At 48.9% G+C, this 17,474-nt stretch overlaps 1 protein-coding gene across 2 annotated transcripts in view; it reads left to right on the forward strand.

The window, feature by feature from the left end:
• Window positions 1–17,474, forward strand: part of aig1 (androgen-induced 1 (H. sapiens)) — a 208,004-nt gene that overhangs the window by 91,400 nt on the left and 99,130 nt on the right. For both annotated transcript variants that reach the window (XM_085979234.1, XM_085979235.1), the window contains exon 2: window positions 8,797–8,952. In XM_085979234.1, the coding sequence (XP_085835360.1) occupies window positions 8,797–8,952 (156 nt within the window). The remainder of the gene's footprint in view (window positions 1–8,796; window positions 8,953–17,474) is intronic.

The following is a 17,474-nucleotide window of genomic DNA, read 5'->3' on the forward strand; positions in this document are numbered from 1 at the left end:
TGGGTTAGCCGTGGCTCAGTGGGTAGCACTCTCGCAACTGAGTCAGCAGGTAGTAGATTCAAGTCCCACTCCAGAGACTTGAGCACAGAAATCTAGGCTGACACTCCAGTGCAATGCTGAGGGAGTGCTGCACTGTCAGAGGTGCCGTCTTTCAGATGAGACATTAAACCGAGGCCCCGTCTGCCCTCTCAGGTGGACGTAAAAGATCCCGTGGCACTATTTCGAAGAAGAGCAGGGGATTTATCCCTCCTGGACGATATTTATCCCTCAATCAACATAACAAAAAAAAACGATTATCTGGTCATTATCACATTGCTGTTTGTGGGAGCATGCTGTGTGCAAATTGGCTGTCGTGTTTCCCACATTACAACAGTGACTGTATCTTCATTGGCTGTAAAATGCTTTGGGACGTCCTGAGGTTGTGAAAGGCGCTATAGAAATGCAAGTCTTTCTTTTAAATATGTTCCTCATTTTGTTCTATCCAGGCCTTTTGAAAAATGATGACTAGAACATAAGAAATAGGAGCAGGAGTCGGCCATTCGAGCCTGCTCCGCCATTCAATGAGATCATGGCTGATCTTCTGCCTCAACTCCATTCACCGGCCCTATCGCCATATCCCTTGATGCCTTTGCTAGTCAGAAATCTATCGACTTCTGTCTTGAATATATTCAATGACTGAGCCTCCACAGCCCTCTGGGGTAGAGAATTCCAAAGATTCACCACCCTCTGTGTGAAGAAATTTCTTCTCATCTCAGTCCTGAATGGCCTACCCTTTATCCTGAGGCTGTAGCCCCTGGTTCTAGATTCCCCAGCCAAGGGAAACATTCTCCCAGCATCCACCCTATCGAGCCCTGTAATAATTTTGTACGCTTCAATGAGATCCCCTCACATTCTGCTGAATGCATTTGTGCCAAAGAATAACAAGGCTGAGTATTTCTCAAGGGCAATTCGGGATGGGCAATAAACGCTGGCCTTGCCCACGATGCCCACATCCCGAGAATGAATAAATTTAAAAAAATCTCTTGGTCATTCTCACCGTTGACTCGGTTGTAACCCGTAAGAAGGTTTCCCGACCACTCGTCGGGGTGGGAAGTCGACAGGAGGGACATGCAGAAAGGAAGGACATCCGGCCAGTTGAGCCAATACTATCCTGTCAAGGTTTAAGCTCTGCACACCTTCAACCCCAACCGCACCCTCCCCACACATAAGCCATGCCATCTCCCCGGGAGTTGCCAAAACAAGCAGAAGGAAAAGCAGGCTGGTTTAGGAAAACATTCTTCTCATTCCCCCCCCCCCGCCAAAGTGCGAGGAGACCACGGTGACTGGGAAACACATTGCCCAATGCCCGTCTGCCCTCTGTATGCATGGTCACACTCAGAAACCCGCCCAGCTCCCTGTTAAAAGTGGAACATGTCTCCTAAAGTGAATCACTCAGGGGTGAGAATATCACTCACAACTGCAAAGGAAAAGCTTGCCTTACTCAATGATGTAAGAAAGCTACTAGGCACTTGGTCTAAGCATTAAACAAAGCTTTAATCAACTGTTTTACAACATGGAGGTCTAGTTGTGTCCTTCACTAGTTCCTGTTAAGAATGTCCTGCGCAAGCTGGGCCCATGCCCGAGTATTTATACTCTCCCTGGACAGCGCCACCTATAGGCCGCTCAGTATTATTTCATAAGTCTTTCTTTTATGAATGACTGATTCATGTCACTTAGCGCGATTAATGCGTATTGGGCTGTAATATGTTGCAAACCATTGCTCTGGGTATCTGACTTATACAAGGGTTTTAGGACACAGGTTTCTATCTCACTGTGATGGCCTCATTAATGTTGGAGGGAAAGCTGCTTATTAAGGTTTTTGGTTCGGAATCATTACTATTCAAACACTTAGGCCTTGAAATTGCACTGTGCAAACATTGCAGTACAAAAGCTCAAAGCATTCACGTGCAATTGCTTTTAGTGCTGTTTTACTGAGGCCATTTAACAGCTGACGTTCGCACTGTGCGACTTCAGAGCCTTTAACAACTGTAATGGGCATGATCATTTGGATAATGCCGCTCATTTCAATCTGTTTTGCTCTTGTACAGTGCAACAAAAAAAACCAAGCCCAGTGCAGCGAACAGGTATCCGGCTACAGCTCGCTAGCACTGGTGGTGCCGTACTCACACCCAGAGGCCAGCCTGGCTGGTAGGAATGTATTTCATAGGATTACATAGGATTCCTACATTACAACAGTGACTCCACTTCAAAAAGTACTTCATTGGCTGTAAAGCGCTTTGGGACGTCCAGTGGTCGTGAATAGGCGCTATATAAATACAAGTCTTTATTTCTTTTTACATCGGCTATACGGCACAGAAACAGACCATTCGGCCCAACCAGTCCATGCCGGCGTTTATGCTCCACTTGAGCCTCCTCCCAGCTTTCCTCATCTAACGCTATCAGCGTAACCCTCTATTCCCTTCTCCCTCATATGTTTGTCTAACCTCCCCTTAAATGCATCTATACTATTCGCTTCAACCACGCCCTGTGGTAGTGAGTTCCACATTCTCACCACTCTCTGGGTTAAGAAGTTCCTTCTGAATTCCCAATTGGATTTCTGGTTCCAGGGGAGACGGACCCGATTACAGGGGAGGAAGAGAGCAGCAAGACAGCGACCCACGTTATTCTTGTAGAGTCCAGAGGGGCAGCCCTGCTCCTCTGAATGTCAGCCATGGCTCAGTCGGTCGCACACTTGCCTCTGAGACAGAACGTTGTGGGTTGAAGTCCTACTCCAGAGACTTGGTTGACACTCCAGTGCAGTGCTGAAGAGCAGGGGAGCTTTCCCTAGTGTCCTGGCCAATATTTCTCCCTCAATCAACATCACTAAAACAGATTATCAGGTCATTAATCACATTGCTGTTTGTGGGAGCTTGCTGTGCGCATATTGGCTGCTTCGTTTCCCACATTACAACAGTGACGACACTTCAAAAAGTACTTCATTGGCTGTAAAGCGCTTTGAGACGTCCGGTGGTCGTGAAAGGCGCTCTATAAATGCAAGTCTTTCTTTCCTGGACCCCTGCAAAAATAATTATTCACGTACCTTTTCTGGGGCCCCCTTCCTCAGGGTTCACTGAGCATACGTCTGCTCCACTATGTGGGGCTTCCTGAGGGTGTCGGAGTGCCATGTAGGTCATGTAAACTTGTGGTGCTGTCGTTACACAATCTGGCCGCGAGGTAGCGTCGTGCATAGACCGTAAATAAACTTTGGAATCCCTCTCTGGATATTTGCGGGGACTGGGACTGCCATTTTGGTTTTACAACAGGTAAATTTTCATTTTAATCTTCACACCTTTTCGCCTCAGGCACTCCAGAGTTTCATTTAAATTCTCTACCGGGTAAACTTTAGCTGCAAGCAGGATTCAGGCAGATGGCAAACCTGCACACGGTGAAGCAGCCAGCGCAGGCGAGCAGGAGCAGGGAGTGGTGGCATTGATAGCCCACTGGAGGGTGAAGTGGTCTCCAGGCTCTGCTGAGCGGGACGGAGATGCTGACTTCAGGGACCCAGCCCTGCAAAGAAAACTCCTTACGACACTCAAGGAGTTATGTGAGATATTGGAAGGCCAGCCAAGAAGTTTGCTGTGCCGTGGCTAAAAACAACAACAACTTGCATTTATATAGCGCCTTTAACAGAGTAAACTGACTCCCCAAAGCCTTTCCACCATCTACAAGGCACAAGTCAGGAGTGTGATGGAATACTCTCCTCTTGCTTGGATGAGTGCAGCGCCAACAACACTCAAGAATCTCAAAGCCATTCAGGACAAAGCAGCCCATTTGATTGGCACCCCATCCACCATCTTAAACATTCACTCCCTCCACCACCGGCGCACCGTGGCTGCAGTGTGTACCATCTACAAGATGCATTGCAGTATCTCGCCAAGGCCTCTTCGGCAGCACCTCCCAAACACGCGACTTCTTCTACCTAGAAGGACAAGGGCAGCATCACCTCCAAGTTCCCCTCCAAGTCACAGACCATCCTGACTTGGAAATATATCGGCGTTCCTTCATCGTCGCTGGGTCAAAATCCTGGAACTCCTTCCCTAGCAGCACTGTGGGAGCACCTTCACCACACGGACTGCAGCGGTTCAAGATGGCGGCTCACCACCACCCTCTCAAGGGCAATTAGGGATGGGCAATAAATGCTGGCCTTGCCAGCGACACCCACACCCCAGGAACGAATTTTTAAAAAAGTCCCAAGGTGCTTCACAGGAGCGTTATCAAACAATATTTGACACCGAGCCACATAAGGAGATATTAGGTCAGGCTTGGTCAAAGAGGGAGATTTTAAGGAGCTTCTTAAAGGAGGTAGAGAGGCGGAGAGGTTTAGGGAGGAAATTCCAGAGCTTAGGGCCTCGGCAGCTGACGGCACGGTCGCCAATGGCGGAATGATTAAAATCAGGGATGCTCAAGAGGCCAGAATTGGAGGAGCACAGATATTTCAGGGGGTTGTGGGGCTGGAGGAGGTTACAAACATTGGGAGGGGTGAGGCCATGGAGAGATTTGAAAACATGGATGAGAATTTTAAAATCGAGGCGTTGCTTAACCAGGAGCCAATGTACGGACAAGTCCGCTTCCACCTTGTGTGGGGTCCTGTCGCATGACATCAGCACTCTGCAGTCTAGCTTGGAGCATGTGGCCACCTCCGGAGATGCTGCAGCCAGGCCCTCACATCAGGGGTCTGTGCCAGCAGCCTTCGCAACTTTGATGGAAGCTCAGATGGCTGCCATCCAGACTCTGGGCTCCAATGCATATTCTGCTTTGGAAAGACTGGTGGACCATATGGATAAAGTCTTGCAAGGCCCCACTCATCTCCTGCATTCTGCAGTGATAATATCTGGTGATTATCACATTGCTGTTTGTGGGAGCTTGCTGTGCGCAAATTGGCTGCCGCGTTTCCCTACATTACAACAGTGACCACACTTCAAATATACTTTATTGGCTGTGAAGCGCTTTGGGAAGTCCTGAGGTTGTGAAAGGCGCTATATAAATGCAGGTCTTTCTTTCTGCTCTTCTGTACAGACATGAGCCACAATCCCATGGGAACGGCAGTGGAGCAATGGGAACGGCTCATGTTGCCCTCTCTCAATGATGTCGGCAGTCCGCTCCCTCGCCAAGCTCTCCGATAATACTCGCCATGGTGCCAGAAAGCCAGCTGGGTCAGACTGCCCCGGAAGCAGCTGACACGCTACTGAAGTTTTGCCTCTTCTGCAAAACTACGCTGTCGTATGTCACAGGAAAAATACAGTGTAGAACAGGTAGATTATATCTGCAATTGATGCGATGTTCTTTCGGGTATCTTTAAATTATTGAATGCTACAACGATATTATTGGGTTGGATATTCCGACCCCCATGGATGGGTACGAGGAATTAAATTTTGTTTAAAATATTTAATTTAATGTAATTTTAACTAATTTTAAATATGTGATTTTAACTAATTTTAAATACGTGATTTAAAAAAAAATGTATTGAAAGTTTAACTGTTTTTTAAGTGATCCCTGATGTAAGAAAACTACGAGGCACTTGGTCTAAGCTTTAAACAAAGCTTTAATCAACTGTTTTACAACATGGAGGTCTAGTTGTGTCCTTCACTAGTTCCTGTTAAGAATGTCCTGCACAAGCTGGGCCCGTGCCCGAGTATTTAGAGTCATAGAGTTTTACAGCACAGAAAGAGGCCCTTCGGCCCATCGTGTCTGCGCCGCCCATCCATCCCTGTCCAGTCTAATCCCATTTTCCAGCACTTGGTCCATAGCCTTGTATGCAATGGCATTTCAAGTGCTCATCCAAATGCTTCTTGAATGTTGTGAGGGTTCCTGCCTCTACCACCCTTTCAGGCAGTGAGTTCCAGCTTCCAACCACCCTCTGGGTGAAAAAGTTTCTCCTCAAATCCCCTCTAAATCTCCTGCCCCTTACCTTGAATCTATGCCCCCTTGTTATTGACCCCCCTACTAAGGGGAAAAGTTCTTCTTTATCTACCCTATCTATGCCCCTCATCATTTTGTACACCTCAATCAGGTCCCCCCCAGCCTTCTTTGCTCCAATGAAAACAACCCCAGCCTGTTTAGTCTTTCTTCATAGCTGAGGCGCTCCATCCCAGGTAGCATCCTGGTGAATCTTCTCTGCACCCTCTCTAAAGCAATCACATCCTTCCTATAGTGAGGCGACCAGAACTGCACACAGTACTCCAGCTGTGGCCTCACCAGCGTTTTGTACAGCTCCATCATAACCTCCCTGCTCTTATATTCTATGCCTCGGCTAATGAAGGCAAGTATCCCATATGCCTTTTTAACCACCTTATCTACCTGTTCCGCTGCCTTCAGGGATCTATGTACATGCACGCCAAGGTCCCTCTGACCCTCTGTACTTCCTAGGGTCCTACCACTCATTGTGTACACCCTTGCCTTATTTGTCCGTCCAAAATGCATCACCTCACACTTTTCAGGGTTAAATTCCATTTTCCCTGGACAGCGCCACCCGTAGGCCGCTCAGTATTATTTCATAAGTCTTTCTTTCATGAATGACTGATTCATGTCAATCCCCATTCATACTTTTGACAGATCTATGCGTAGCGATCTGTCAGAAATATGGAGAGGGAATCCCTTCTTTGATTGGTTCCCCACGGCCCACGTGATCCCAGGGAAGCTTGCGAACCGCTTGCGCCCCTGGGATACCTGGGCTTCTGTGCGTGCACCAGGAGAGACCCAGGATTGGAAGTCTCGGGACCTACGGAGCCAGTGGGTAAGTGCGTAGATTTTTCCCGATCGGAGGCGTCCACCGGCAGGAAGCTTCCGATCGGAAAATCTGGCCCAATAACTTGCATTTAGACATTGTAGAACATCCTCCTCTTCCAGTCACATGATGTACAACTGCCCCAGAACTATGGGCAGCACGGTGGCATAGTGGTTAGCACTGTTGCCTCACAGCGCCAGGGACCCGGGTTCGAATCCGGCCTCGGGCGACTGTCTGTGTGGAGTTTGCACATTCTCCCCGTGTTTGCGTGGGTTTCCTCCGGGTGCTCCGGTTTCCTCCCACAGTCCAAAGATGTGCGAGTTTGGTTGATTGGCTATGATAAATTGACCCTTAGTGTTAGGGGGATTAAATACGTGGGGATAGGGTGGGATATGTGTTGGTGTAGGGGTTACGGGGATCGGGTGGGATATGTGTCGGTGCAGGCTCGATGGGCCGAAATGGCCTCTATCTGCACTGTGGGGTTTCTGTGATTCTGTGAAAACCCCAGACCCATAGCGGCTAGCAACTGTAGCTAACGATGTGAAACTCTGACGTAAATGTTTTGATATCTGACAGTAAAACCCCCAGCTGTGAAGCTGTGATAAATGTAACCAAAAGGAAACATGTGCTTGGGAATTTATTTTACGTCTGTCTCCCAATCCAAGGCTTGGAAAACATTTGTAACCATTTTACCCTCGTGATTTAGGTCACCATCCAAACCTCCAGACCCCAATTCTACCCTCCCCTTCCCTCCTCTCTCTCCCTCTTGAGCATATACATAGGAACATAGAAGATAGGAGCAGGAGTAGACCATTCGGCCCCTCGAGCCTGCTCCGCCATTTAATGAGATCATGGCTGATCATCCAAATTCAGTACCCTGTCCCTGCCTTCTCCCCATATCCCTTGATCCCTTTAGCCTTAAGAAATATATCTAACTCCTTCTTGAATATATTTAACGAATTGGCCTCAACTGCCTTCTGTGGTAGAGAATTCCACAGGTTCACCACTCTCTGGGTGAAGAAATTCCCCCTCATCTCTGTCCTAAATGGCTTACCCCTTATCCTTAGACTGTGACCCCTGGTTCTGGACTCCCCCGTCATCGGGAACATCCTTCCTGCATCTAGTCTGTCTAGTCCTGTTATAATTTTATAAGTTTCAATGAAATCCCCTCTCATTCTTCTAAACTCCAACGAGTACAAGCCCAATCTACCCAACCTCTCTTCATACGTCATTCCTGCCATCCCAGGTATCAGTCTGGTGAATCTTCGCTGCACTCCGTCCATGGCAAGAACATCCTTCCTCAGATAAGGCGATTATCCACTGTTGCATGAGCACCCACAAATTATTCTTCGTCCTGTTGACACAGTGAGTGCTGCAGTGCAGCCTTTCCCCAGAAGCCTGCATGGGGTGTTGCTCCGGGGCTTTCAGAGCCAGCTAACTGTTCCAGGAATTGAACCTACTCAAGGCAGCAATCGTGTCCTGGCAATTTGGGCTAAATCGCATTTTGTTAATATTTCACTGTTACTGGAGGTAATTCCGACTTCAGCTGATATCGGATCAGCCGCCCATTATACATCCCTCCCAGTTTTAATGCAAAAAGAAAATACTGCAGATGCTGGGAACCTGAAATAAAAACAGAAAATGCTGCAGATACTCAGCAGGTCAGGCAGCATCTGTGAAGAGAGAAACAGAGTTAATGTTTCGACCTGAAACGTTAACTCTGTTTGTCTCTTCACAGATTGTGCCTGACCTGCTGAGTATCTCCAGCATTTTCTGTTTTTTTCTCCCAGTTTTAAGTTGCATTGGCTTCACTGGATCTCGCTGTCACCCATTTTACACTGTCGGCCAAACAACGTTCCCTTTAAGCAGGCTCCAGGGATCCCGCGCAGCCGGCTTTTCAATGCGCGGTATTTTGAATGGCCTTAAAGGGGTCGCGCGGCGCCAAAAAAATATTGGAGGGAACATTGCGGCCAAAGTCCAAATTACCCCTACTGCCTGTATGAAATAGTCTAATGGTGTCATTTGTTCAACAGGTGATACAGACCATTTTCTTTGGGATCTGCGTACTGACTGATCTGTCCAGTCTTCTGACTCAAGGCACTGATGACCAAGAGCAACAGAGACAACTGAGGAAACTGATTGCTCTTCGAGACTGGCTGATGGCTGTCTTGGCTTTTCCTGTGGGTGTGGTAAGTGGTCTCGCCCGCTAGTGGAAGCATCTTCTCTACGTCTTTACCCGATCAAACCCTTACATAATCTTAAAGACCTCTATCAGGTCACCCTTAGTCTTCTCTTTTCTAGAGAAAAGAGCCCCAGCCTATTCAATCTAACCCAGCCTGTTCAACCTAATATCTAAGTCCCTATTCAAACGTTGTGACAAATTGTACACAGGACTCCCAAGTGTGGTCTGACCATTGTATTATAAAGCCTCAGCATAACCTCTGTGGACTAATACGCCACTGTTCTAGCTGTGCGTCATATTTGTTTTAGTTGCTTTTCCACAGCTGGGCAGTGAAAATGATGGGCTGGATTTTGAGGAGGAGGGCGGGTTGGGGCGATTTCCCGCCTGCGGCCAGCCAAATTGAGAGGCTGGCTGGCTGCGGGCGGGTAGGCCGCAGAGAGAAGGAAGAGAGGAATTGCGTGGGTGCCGGGAGCTGGCTGGAGAAGCACGGGGTGGGGTGGGAGGGGGCGGGCGATCTTCAGGAGGAGCACAGTGGGGGGATCTTCAGGAGGAGCACAGTGGGGGGATCTTCAGGTGATATGGGGCCGGGAGGAGCCCGGTGGGGGCAGGATCTCCAGATGATCGCGGGCCGGGAGCAGCACGAGGAAGGCCGAAGGAGCGCGGGGGGTGGGGGGCGGGGGGCTGGGGGGAGACATCGGAGGCCTGTGGGGTGGGTTAGGTAGAGACCCTGGATCCAGGAGGTAGGTGTAAAGGCACTTACCTCCTGGATGCAGCAGTCCCTGCCTTGCTGTAACTGTCGGGTTTTAGGGTATGTGCAAAACCCGTCCACATGCAGTTAAAAACAAAATGGAGGTTAAAAAAGAGGCTTCCAGCCTCATTATAATATTTAAATTGACATCCTGCCCCCAGGGAGCAATTTGGCTACCCAGTCCCGCCCCCCATCCCTCCTCCGTTAAACCAGAATTGTAGTGTATGTGCTTTAAGTCAGAACTACTTTTTACAGCTCCTGTACACTGTAGTACCGGCAGTAACCACACCGGTATATAAGCTGTGCGCATGCCTCTGTACTCCAGTCTAGAGATTGCCCTCCTCCAGTAAAGACCTGTTATTTGTTTATGTACAGCATCCGTGTAATTATTTATCCACTGAACCACGGATCTAACAAGAAGCGGGTGGATTAGAGGCAGGCTCAGGTCAAGAATCCCATTTTTAACAATTTAACTACCCCCATGTCCCCAACCCACCCGTTTTTGTAGGTTAAAATTCCCCTGGATGCTTCTACTCATGCTCCATGTCTCTTTCTATCTCTCTCTGCTATTTCTGTTTCTTCCATTTTCTACCTATGACACCAAGTTGTGAATCGTTGGAATTCTCTGCCCCAGAGGGCTGTGGATGCTCAATCGTTGAGTATATTCAAGGCCGAGATCGATAGATTTTTGGACTCCAGGGGAATCAAGGGATATGGGGATCGGGCGGGAAAGTGGATCTTATTGAATGGCGGAGCAGGCTCGAGGGGCCGTATGGCCGACTCCTGCTCCAGATTCTTACGTTCTTCTGACACTCATTATTTTCACCCAACATGCAATGCCTTACATCTTTTTAGCATTAACTTTAATTTGCCATTTGTTTGTCTAATTACGCAATTGATCTAAATCCTTCTGCAAATCATTAACTGCATTCTCCATCCTTACTGCTTTTAGTGCTGTCTGCAAATGTAACATGCTTATTATTGACTTCTGCATCTAAGCCATATCAGAGGAGTACTTTAAACAAAAAGTAATTCCTATTTAAAATTCGACCATTCATAGTCCTTATATAGTCTAAGCATTGCCAAATCCTTTGAAACAACTTGGAGAATAATTTACACTGGGAAATAAAGAATATTTTTCCTAGCACTGATGTCATGATTAAGGTGCGGCTTTATGGAAATTTTCTTCGGTATTTAATTTTGTGTTTATTTAAACTGGTACTTGTTAAAAAATATTGTATGTTTGTGAAGCCACCACCTCGCAAACCCATCACCTAGAAGGACAAGGGCAGCAGACGCATGGGAACACCACCACCTCCACGTTCCCCTCCAAGTCACACGCCATCCTGACTTGGACATATATCGGCCGTTCCTTCATTGTCGCTGGGTCAAAATCCTGGAACTGCCTCCCTAACAGCACTGTGGGAGTACCTTCACCACACGGACTGCAGCTGTTCAAGAAGGCGGCTCACCACCACCTTCTCGAGGGCAATTGGGGATGGGCAATAAATGCTGGGCTGGAATTTTGTGGAGGGAGGCGGGGGGCTCCGAGGCGGTCAGGAAACCCGGATTCCCACCCGCAGCCAGCCAGATTGAGAGGTTGGTGTTAGATCCGTGATTCTGAGGGTATGATGTTTTTCAATAGCCACACGGATGCTGTAACTTAACAATCAACAGGTATTTACTGGAGTAGGGTAGTCTCAAGACTGGGGGTACAGAGGCATGCTCAAGGCTTATATACAGGTGTGGTCACTGCCGGTACTACAGTATACAGGAGCTGTAAAAGTAGTTCTCTCTTAAAGGCACATACACTACAATTCCTCCCCTTTTAGATTAGCAGTACCCATAATATTCAAATAACAATTAACACTTTAACATGTACATTAAACAACAATAGTCCATTTATAGATTCAGTCTTTGGGGCGGCTTCCTGATCCTTTCGGGATAGCGCCTTTCCTGAGGTTCTTGTTCTTGGTGCGGAGGCGATTCTGGCCCCTTTTCGTTGGTTAGTTCATCAGTTTCCACTGCTACTGGTTCTGAGGTAGATGCTACCGGTATGTCGGGTTCATCCCCAGGTACTCGAGACATGGGGTTGACTCGTTCCTGTGACGCTAAGATCTGATCGACGTGGCGTCTCACAATGTTCTCCCCGACATCCACTGTGTACATTAATGGCCCCTGCCTTGTGCATATCGTTCCGGGTTGCCATTTCTCTCTTCGGTAGTCACGGGCCAAGACTGGTTGTCCTACATTGAAGCTCCTTATCGGCTTCTCATTGATGTGCTGGAATTGTTTATCCTCAACACTTCTTCGCACATTTGGTCTGAGCAAATCCAGACGAGATCTCAACCTTCGGTTAAAGAACATCATGGCCGGGGTCTGGTTGGTGACTGCATGTGTCGCATTTCTGTAGGCTAATAGGAAATTGTCCACCTTATGCTGTAGTGGAATTTCATCATTGCACATGGCCTTTATCGCCTTTTTAAAGGTTTGTCCGAACCTCTCAGCCAATCCATTTGTGGCTGGATGATACGGGGCGGATGTGTAATGCCTGACCCCATTCCTTCTCATAAATTTCCGAAACTCTTCGGACACAAACTGTGGTCCATTATCAGAGCAAATCTGCTCTGGCAAGCCGTTCCTGGCAAATATGGTCCGTAGAACTGCAATCGTTTTCTCTGTAGTGGTTGAGGACATTTTTATCACCTCAGGCCATTTCGAGTGAGCATCCACTGCTATTAAGAACTTTGAGTCCATGAATGGACCAGCAAAATCAAGGTGCACCCGTTGCCATGGAGAGGAGGGCCACTCCCATGGGTGTAGAGGGGCATGTGGTGGTGCATTTTGGACCTTCTGGCATCCTGAGCAGCTCTTGGTTAGGTCCTCGATTTGCTGATCGATCCCCGGCCACCACACATAAGCCCTAGCAAGGCTTTTCATTTTCACCCCTCCCAGATGACCTTCATGAAGCTCATTTAGCACTCTCTCCCTTAACTTGGGTGGAATCACCACTCTGGATCCACACATCACTGTCCCCTGGCATACTGACAGCTGTTCTCTTCTGGATGAGAATGCTGGCAACAGTGAGTCGCCATGTGTTGGCCATCCCCTCACCGTCAAAACATATACCCGAGACAGTGTCGGATCATTGCGGGTCTCGTTCTCTATATCCGCGTTCGTTACTGGCAATCGTTCAATTATTGACGAATAAAATATCTCGATAGGGTCCACTGCTGGTGCTTCCTCCACAGTAGGCAGTGGCAGGCGCGATAGCCCATCAGCGTTTCTATGCTGTTTCGTGCCTTTATATTCTATTTCATATTGATTCGCCCCTAGAAACAGGGACCATCTTTGTAACCGTTGTGCAGTCATCACTGGAATGCCCTTCTTAGGATTAAAGATGGAGACAAATGGTTGGTGGTCAGTCAGCAAGGTGAACTTCTGCCCATGCAGATAGTGGTTGAATTTTTTTACTCCCCATACTAGGCTGAGGGCCTCCCGTTTAATCTGGGCGTAGTTGCGCTCGGCTGAGGTTAGTGACCGAGACGCAAAGGCTACTGGCCTCTCCAACCCGCCTGGGAATTTGTGCAACAGCACTGCTCCAATACCATAGGGTGATGCATCACATGCCAAACGAATTGGTAGTGCTGGGTTGAAATGGGCCAACACCTCTTTTGATGTGATCAATTCTTTACACTTCTGGAAAGCTCGTCTACGTTCGTCATTCCACTTCCATGGTACCCCTGTTTGCAGTAGGGTGTTCAGTGGGTGTAACACCGTGGACAAATTTGGTAAGAACTTATGGTAGTAGCTTACCAGCCCGAGGAACGACCTCAGTTGTGACACATTTTCCGGTGCTGGAGCCTTGACTACTGCCTCAATCTTTTCAGGGGACTTATGTAACTCCTCTTCATCGATGACGTGGCCACAATACGAGATCTGCTTCTGGAAAAACTCGCACTTGTGGCGATTAGCTCGTAGCCCATATTTCTTTAATCTGGTGAGCACCTTCTCCAAGTTGGCGAGGTGATCACTGTCATTTTCGCTCGTGACCAGGATGTCGTCCAAATAACACTGGGTCCCTGGAATCCCTTGCAGGACTTGATCCATCGCCCTTTGCCAAATAGCCGGAGCCGATGCTACCCCAAACACCAGCCGGTTGTATTGATAGAGACCTTTATGAGTGTTGATCGTGAGGTATTGTTTCGAGGCTTCTTCTACCTCCATTTGCAAGTACGCCTGGGCTAGAACCTGTGTCCAATTCCATTTTCACTTGGACTCCGTCTATCTTGAGTGTAACCCAGATAGTCTGGTGATCCTCCATTTTGGTTACCTTATGTAGTTTCAGACAACCCAGCTCCTTGCTTCCGGAGTCTGTGTCACTTTTCTGTTCGTCTGAACTACTCTCCATCACCTTGTGTACCTTTTTGTACTTCTCCTGTGGAGATTTCTTGCTGTTGGTTTTCTTCCCAGACCTGCAGACTCTTGCGATGTGTCCTGCTTTTCCACACTGTCTGCACACTTGGTCCTTGAACCAACAATCCTTCTGGTCGTGTGTTGTTCTGCCGCAGCGATAACACTTCCCTGTTCCATAGGACATTTCATTGGTGCCATATTCTTGCGGTCTCCATTGTATCTCTGCAGCGCCCCTTGCGGCTGCTTCGTGTGATACTGCCATACTGAAAGCCTTGTCCAGCGTAAGATCCTTTTCTGATAGAAGCCGTTTCTGGGTTCCTTCACTTTGAAGCCCACGCACAAACTTGTCCCTTAACGTATCTGCTAGTCCCACTCCAAACTGGCAGTGTTTCGATAGCTTGCGCAGTTCCGTTAAGTACTCAGCATTGCTTTCGTCTTTGTGTTGGTTCCTTTTATGGAACTTAAATCGTTCTGCTATCAGCAGCGGTGTGGGGTTTAAGTGGTCCTGTAGGATTTCTACTATGCTTTCGAAATTCTTATTCACAGGCTTCTCTGGGGTTATTAGGTTTCGCAGTAACCCATAAGTTTTTGCACCCATGGAATTTAACAAAACCAGTGCTTTCCTAGCATCTGGCACTTCATTCGCCCTGCAGTACACCTCAATACTTTCCACATATGTCGCCCAATCTTCGACTTCATTGTCGAACGTAGAGATACTGCCACTCTTCGACATCCCTGGGTGTGATTTAACTGTCAAAAATGGTGTCTCCCGCGCTTTCCCTTCTTCTCCGCTGGCACAAAATGGCGTCTCCCGCGCTTTCCTTTCTTCCCGCGCTCGCCCTTCTTCTCCGCTGCAGCTTCTAAAAATGGCGTCTCCCGCGCGCTTCCTTCTTCTCCGCGGCTCAATGACGTCTCCCGCGCTCTCCCTTCTTCTCCCTGTGGACACTGTTCAGCCCTTGAGCCCTGGCTGCGCTCTGCGCGTTTTTTTTTCTGTACACCTTTCCCATTTCCGCCGCTCGGTCTTGAACCCAGCTGCTGCTTTACCCTCTCTCCGTTTTGTTTTTCCTCGACGCCACTCGGTTTTCAACCCCCGGCTGCGCCCTGTGCGCTTCACCCTCTATCTTACCCCGTCGATGCTGCTCGGCTTTTTCTCTGCCATCAGTCGGCTCCAGCCGCCGCTGTCCGGGAAGGGTCTGCGCTGTACCTGGTACCTGTCGTCAGTCTGTTGCTGATTGTCGTGGCTGGGGAACCAAGCCCGGCTCTCCACAGCCTCCCCTGCGATGTTCACTCTCTGCCGGATGACTGGGCGGTTGCTCGTGGTCGACGCCCGTGTTTCTGGCCTCGACTTTCTTCCACCGCCCTCCCGGAGCGAATCCTAGAAGGGAAATGCAGAATTGCAGGTAGATTCGAATCGACACTCGTCGCCACTGTTAAATCCGTGATTCTGAGAGTATGATGTTTTTCAATAACCACACGGATGCTGTAACTTAACAATCAACAGGTATTTACTGGAGTAGGGTAGTCTCAAGACTGGGGGTACAGAGGCATGCTCAGGGTTTATATACAGGTGTGGTCACTGCCGGTACTACAGTATACAGGAGCTGTAAAAGTAGTTCTCTCTTAAAGGTACATACACTACAGCTGGGTGGCTGTGGGTGGATAGACCGTCGACTGAACAGAGGAGGGACGGAGGGTTCACGTGAGGGCTGGGCCGTTAAATGGATTGGGGTGTGGGGGCAAGAGAGGATCGGGGGTCGGGCAGAGCATCGGTGGGGAGAGGATCGGGGGAGAGAGGATCGGGGGGAGAGGATCGGGGGGAGAGAGGATCGGGGGGAGAGAGGATCGGGGGGGAGAGGATCGGGGGGAGAGAGGATCGGGGAGAGAGGATCAGGGGGAGAGGATCGGGGAGAGAGGATCGGGGTTCAGGCAGAGGATCGGTGGAGTGGGGGTGGGGGTAGAGACGATCAGGTATCAGGCCGGCGAAAGGATCGGGGTGGGGTTTGGGGTGTTGGCTGGGGATCGGGGCCAGATGATCGGGGTGGGTGAAGAGAAGATTGTGGTCGGCCACAGCATCATCGTTGGGGGAGGGGGGGGGATCGGAGGCCGTGGGGGTGGTGGTGGGGGAGGGTGGCGGTGGGGTGGTGGGTTCGGCAGGGACCCTGGATCAAGGAAGTAGGTATAAAGCCACTTACCTCCTGGATCCTGCAATCCCCGCCTTGCTGTACCTGCCGGGTTTCACGAATGGTGTAAAACAAAATGGAGGTTAAAAAAGAGGCTTCCAACCTCCTTGTAACATTTAAATTGATGTTCCGCCCCCTGGCGGCGGGTTGGTCACCCGCCCCCATTAAACCAGAAGTGGGCGGGTTGGAGGCGGGATCAGGTCGGGAAACCCAATTTTAACAATTTAACTATCCCCACGCTCCAAACCCACCTTTTTATTTTAGGTTAAAATTCCCCCCTGGTCTTGCCAGTGACGCCCACATCCTGAGAGTCCATTTAAAAAAACTAATTGCAGCCAGTCAAATCATTAGCCAGTGGCTAATCACCACTAACAGCCCTTCTCCTTCACCTGGCACCTTCCCGTGCAAGCGCAGGAGATGCAACACATGCCCTTTTACCTCCTCCCTTCCCACTGTCCAGGGCCCCAAACACCCCTTCCAGGTGAAACAGTGATTTACTTGTACTTCTTGCAATCTAGTATACTGTATTCGCTGCTCACCATGTGGTCTCCTCTACATTGGGGAGACCAAACACAGATTGGGTGACCGCTTTGCGGAACACCTCCGTTCAGTCCGTAAGGGTGACCCCGAGCTTCCGGTCGCCTGTCACTTTAATTCACCGCCCCATTCCCACTCTGATCTCTCTGTCCTCGGGCTATTACACTGTTCCAATGAAGCTCAACGTAAGCTCGAGGAACAGCACCTCATCTTTCGATTAGGCACTTTACAGCCTATCGAGTTCAACAATTTCAGATAATAATCCCTGCCCCCATTTTTCATGCAGTATGATTTTGCCATTCCCATTTGCAACATTTCACAGTACGTTCTTTCAATTCCTTCCTCCCCTCCTAAACCCCCACCCCCGCCCCTCGTCTCTGCACCTGCTTAATATCTGTTACATCTCCAGCTTTTTCCAGTTCTGATGAAGGGTCCCAGACCTGAAACGTTAACTCTGTTTCTCTCTCCATGGATGTTGCCTGACCTGTCGAGTATTTCCAGCATTTTCTGTTGTTATTTCAGATTTCCAGCATCCGCAGTATTTTGCTATTGCGTTAGCCAGTGGCAGTGGATCAAATATAGATTCCAGTTTTCATCCCCATCATCCCATTTTATAAGCATTTGTTAGAAGGCCTGAGGCTTTCAAGA

The sequence above is a fragment of the Somniosus microcephalus genome, chromosome 3, assembly GCF_052327205.1.
Source record: "Somniosus microcephalus isolate GS21.2 chromosome 3, FLI_Smic_1.0, whole genome shotgun sequence".
Classification (NCBI taxonomy): domain Eukaryota; kingdom Metazoa; phylum Chordata; class Chondrichthyes; order Squaliformes; family Somniosidae; genus Somniosus; species Somniosus microcephalus.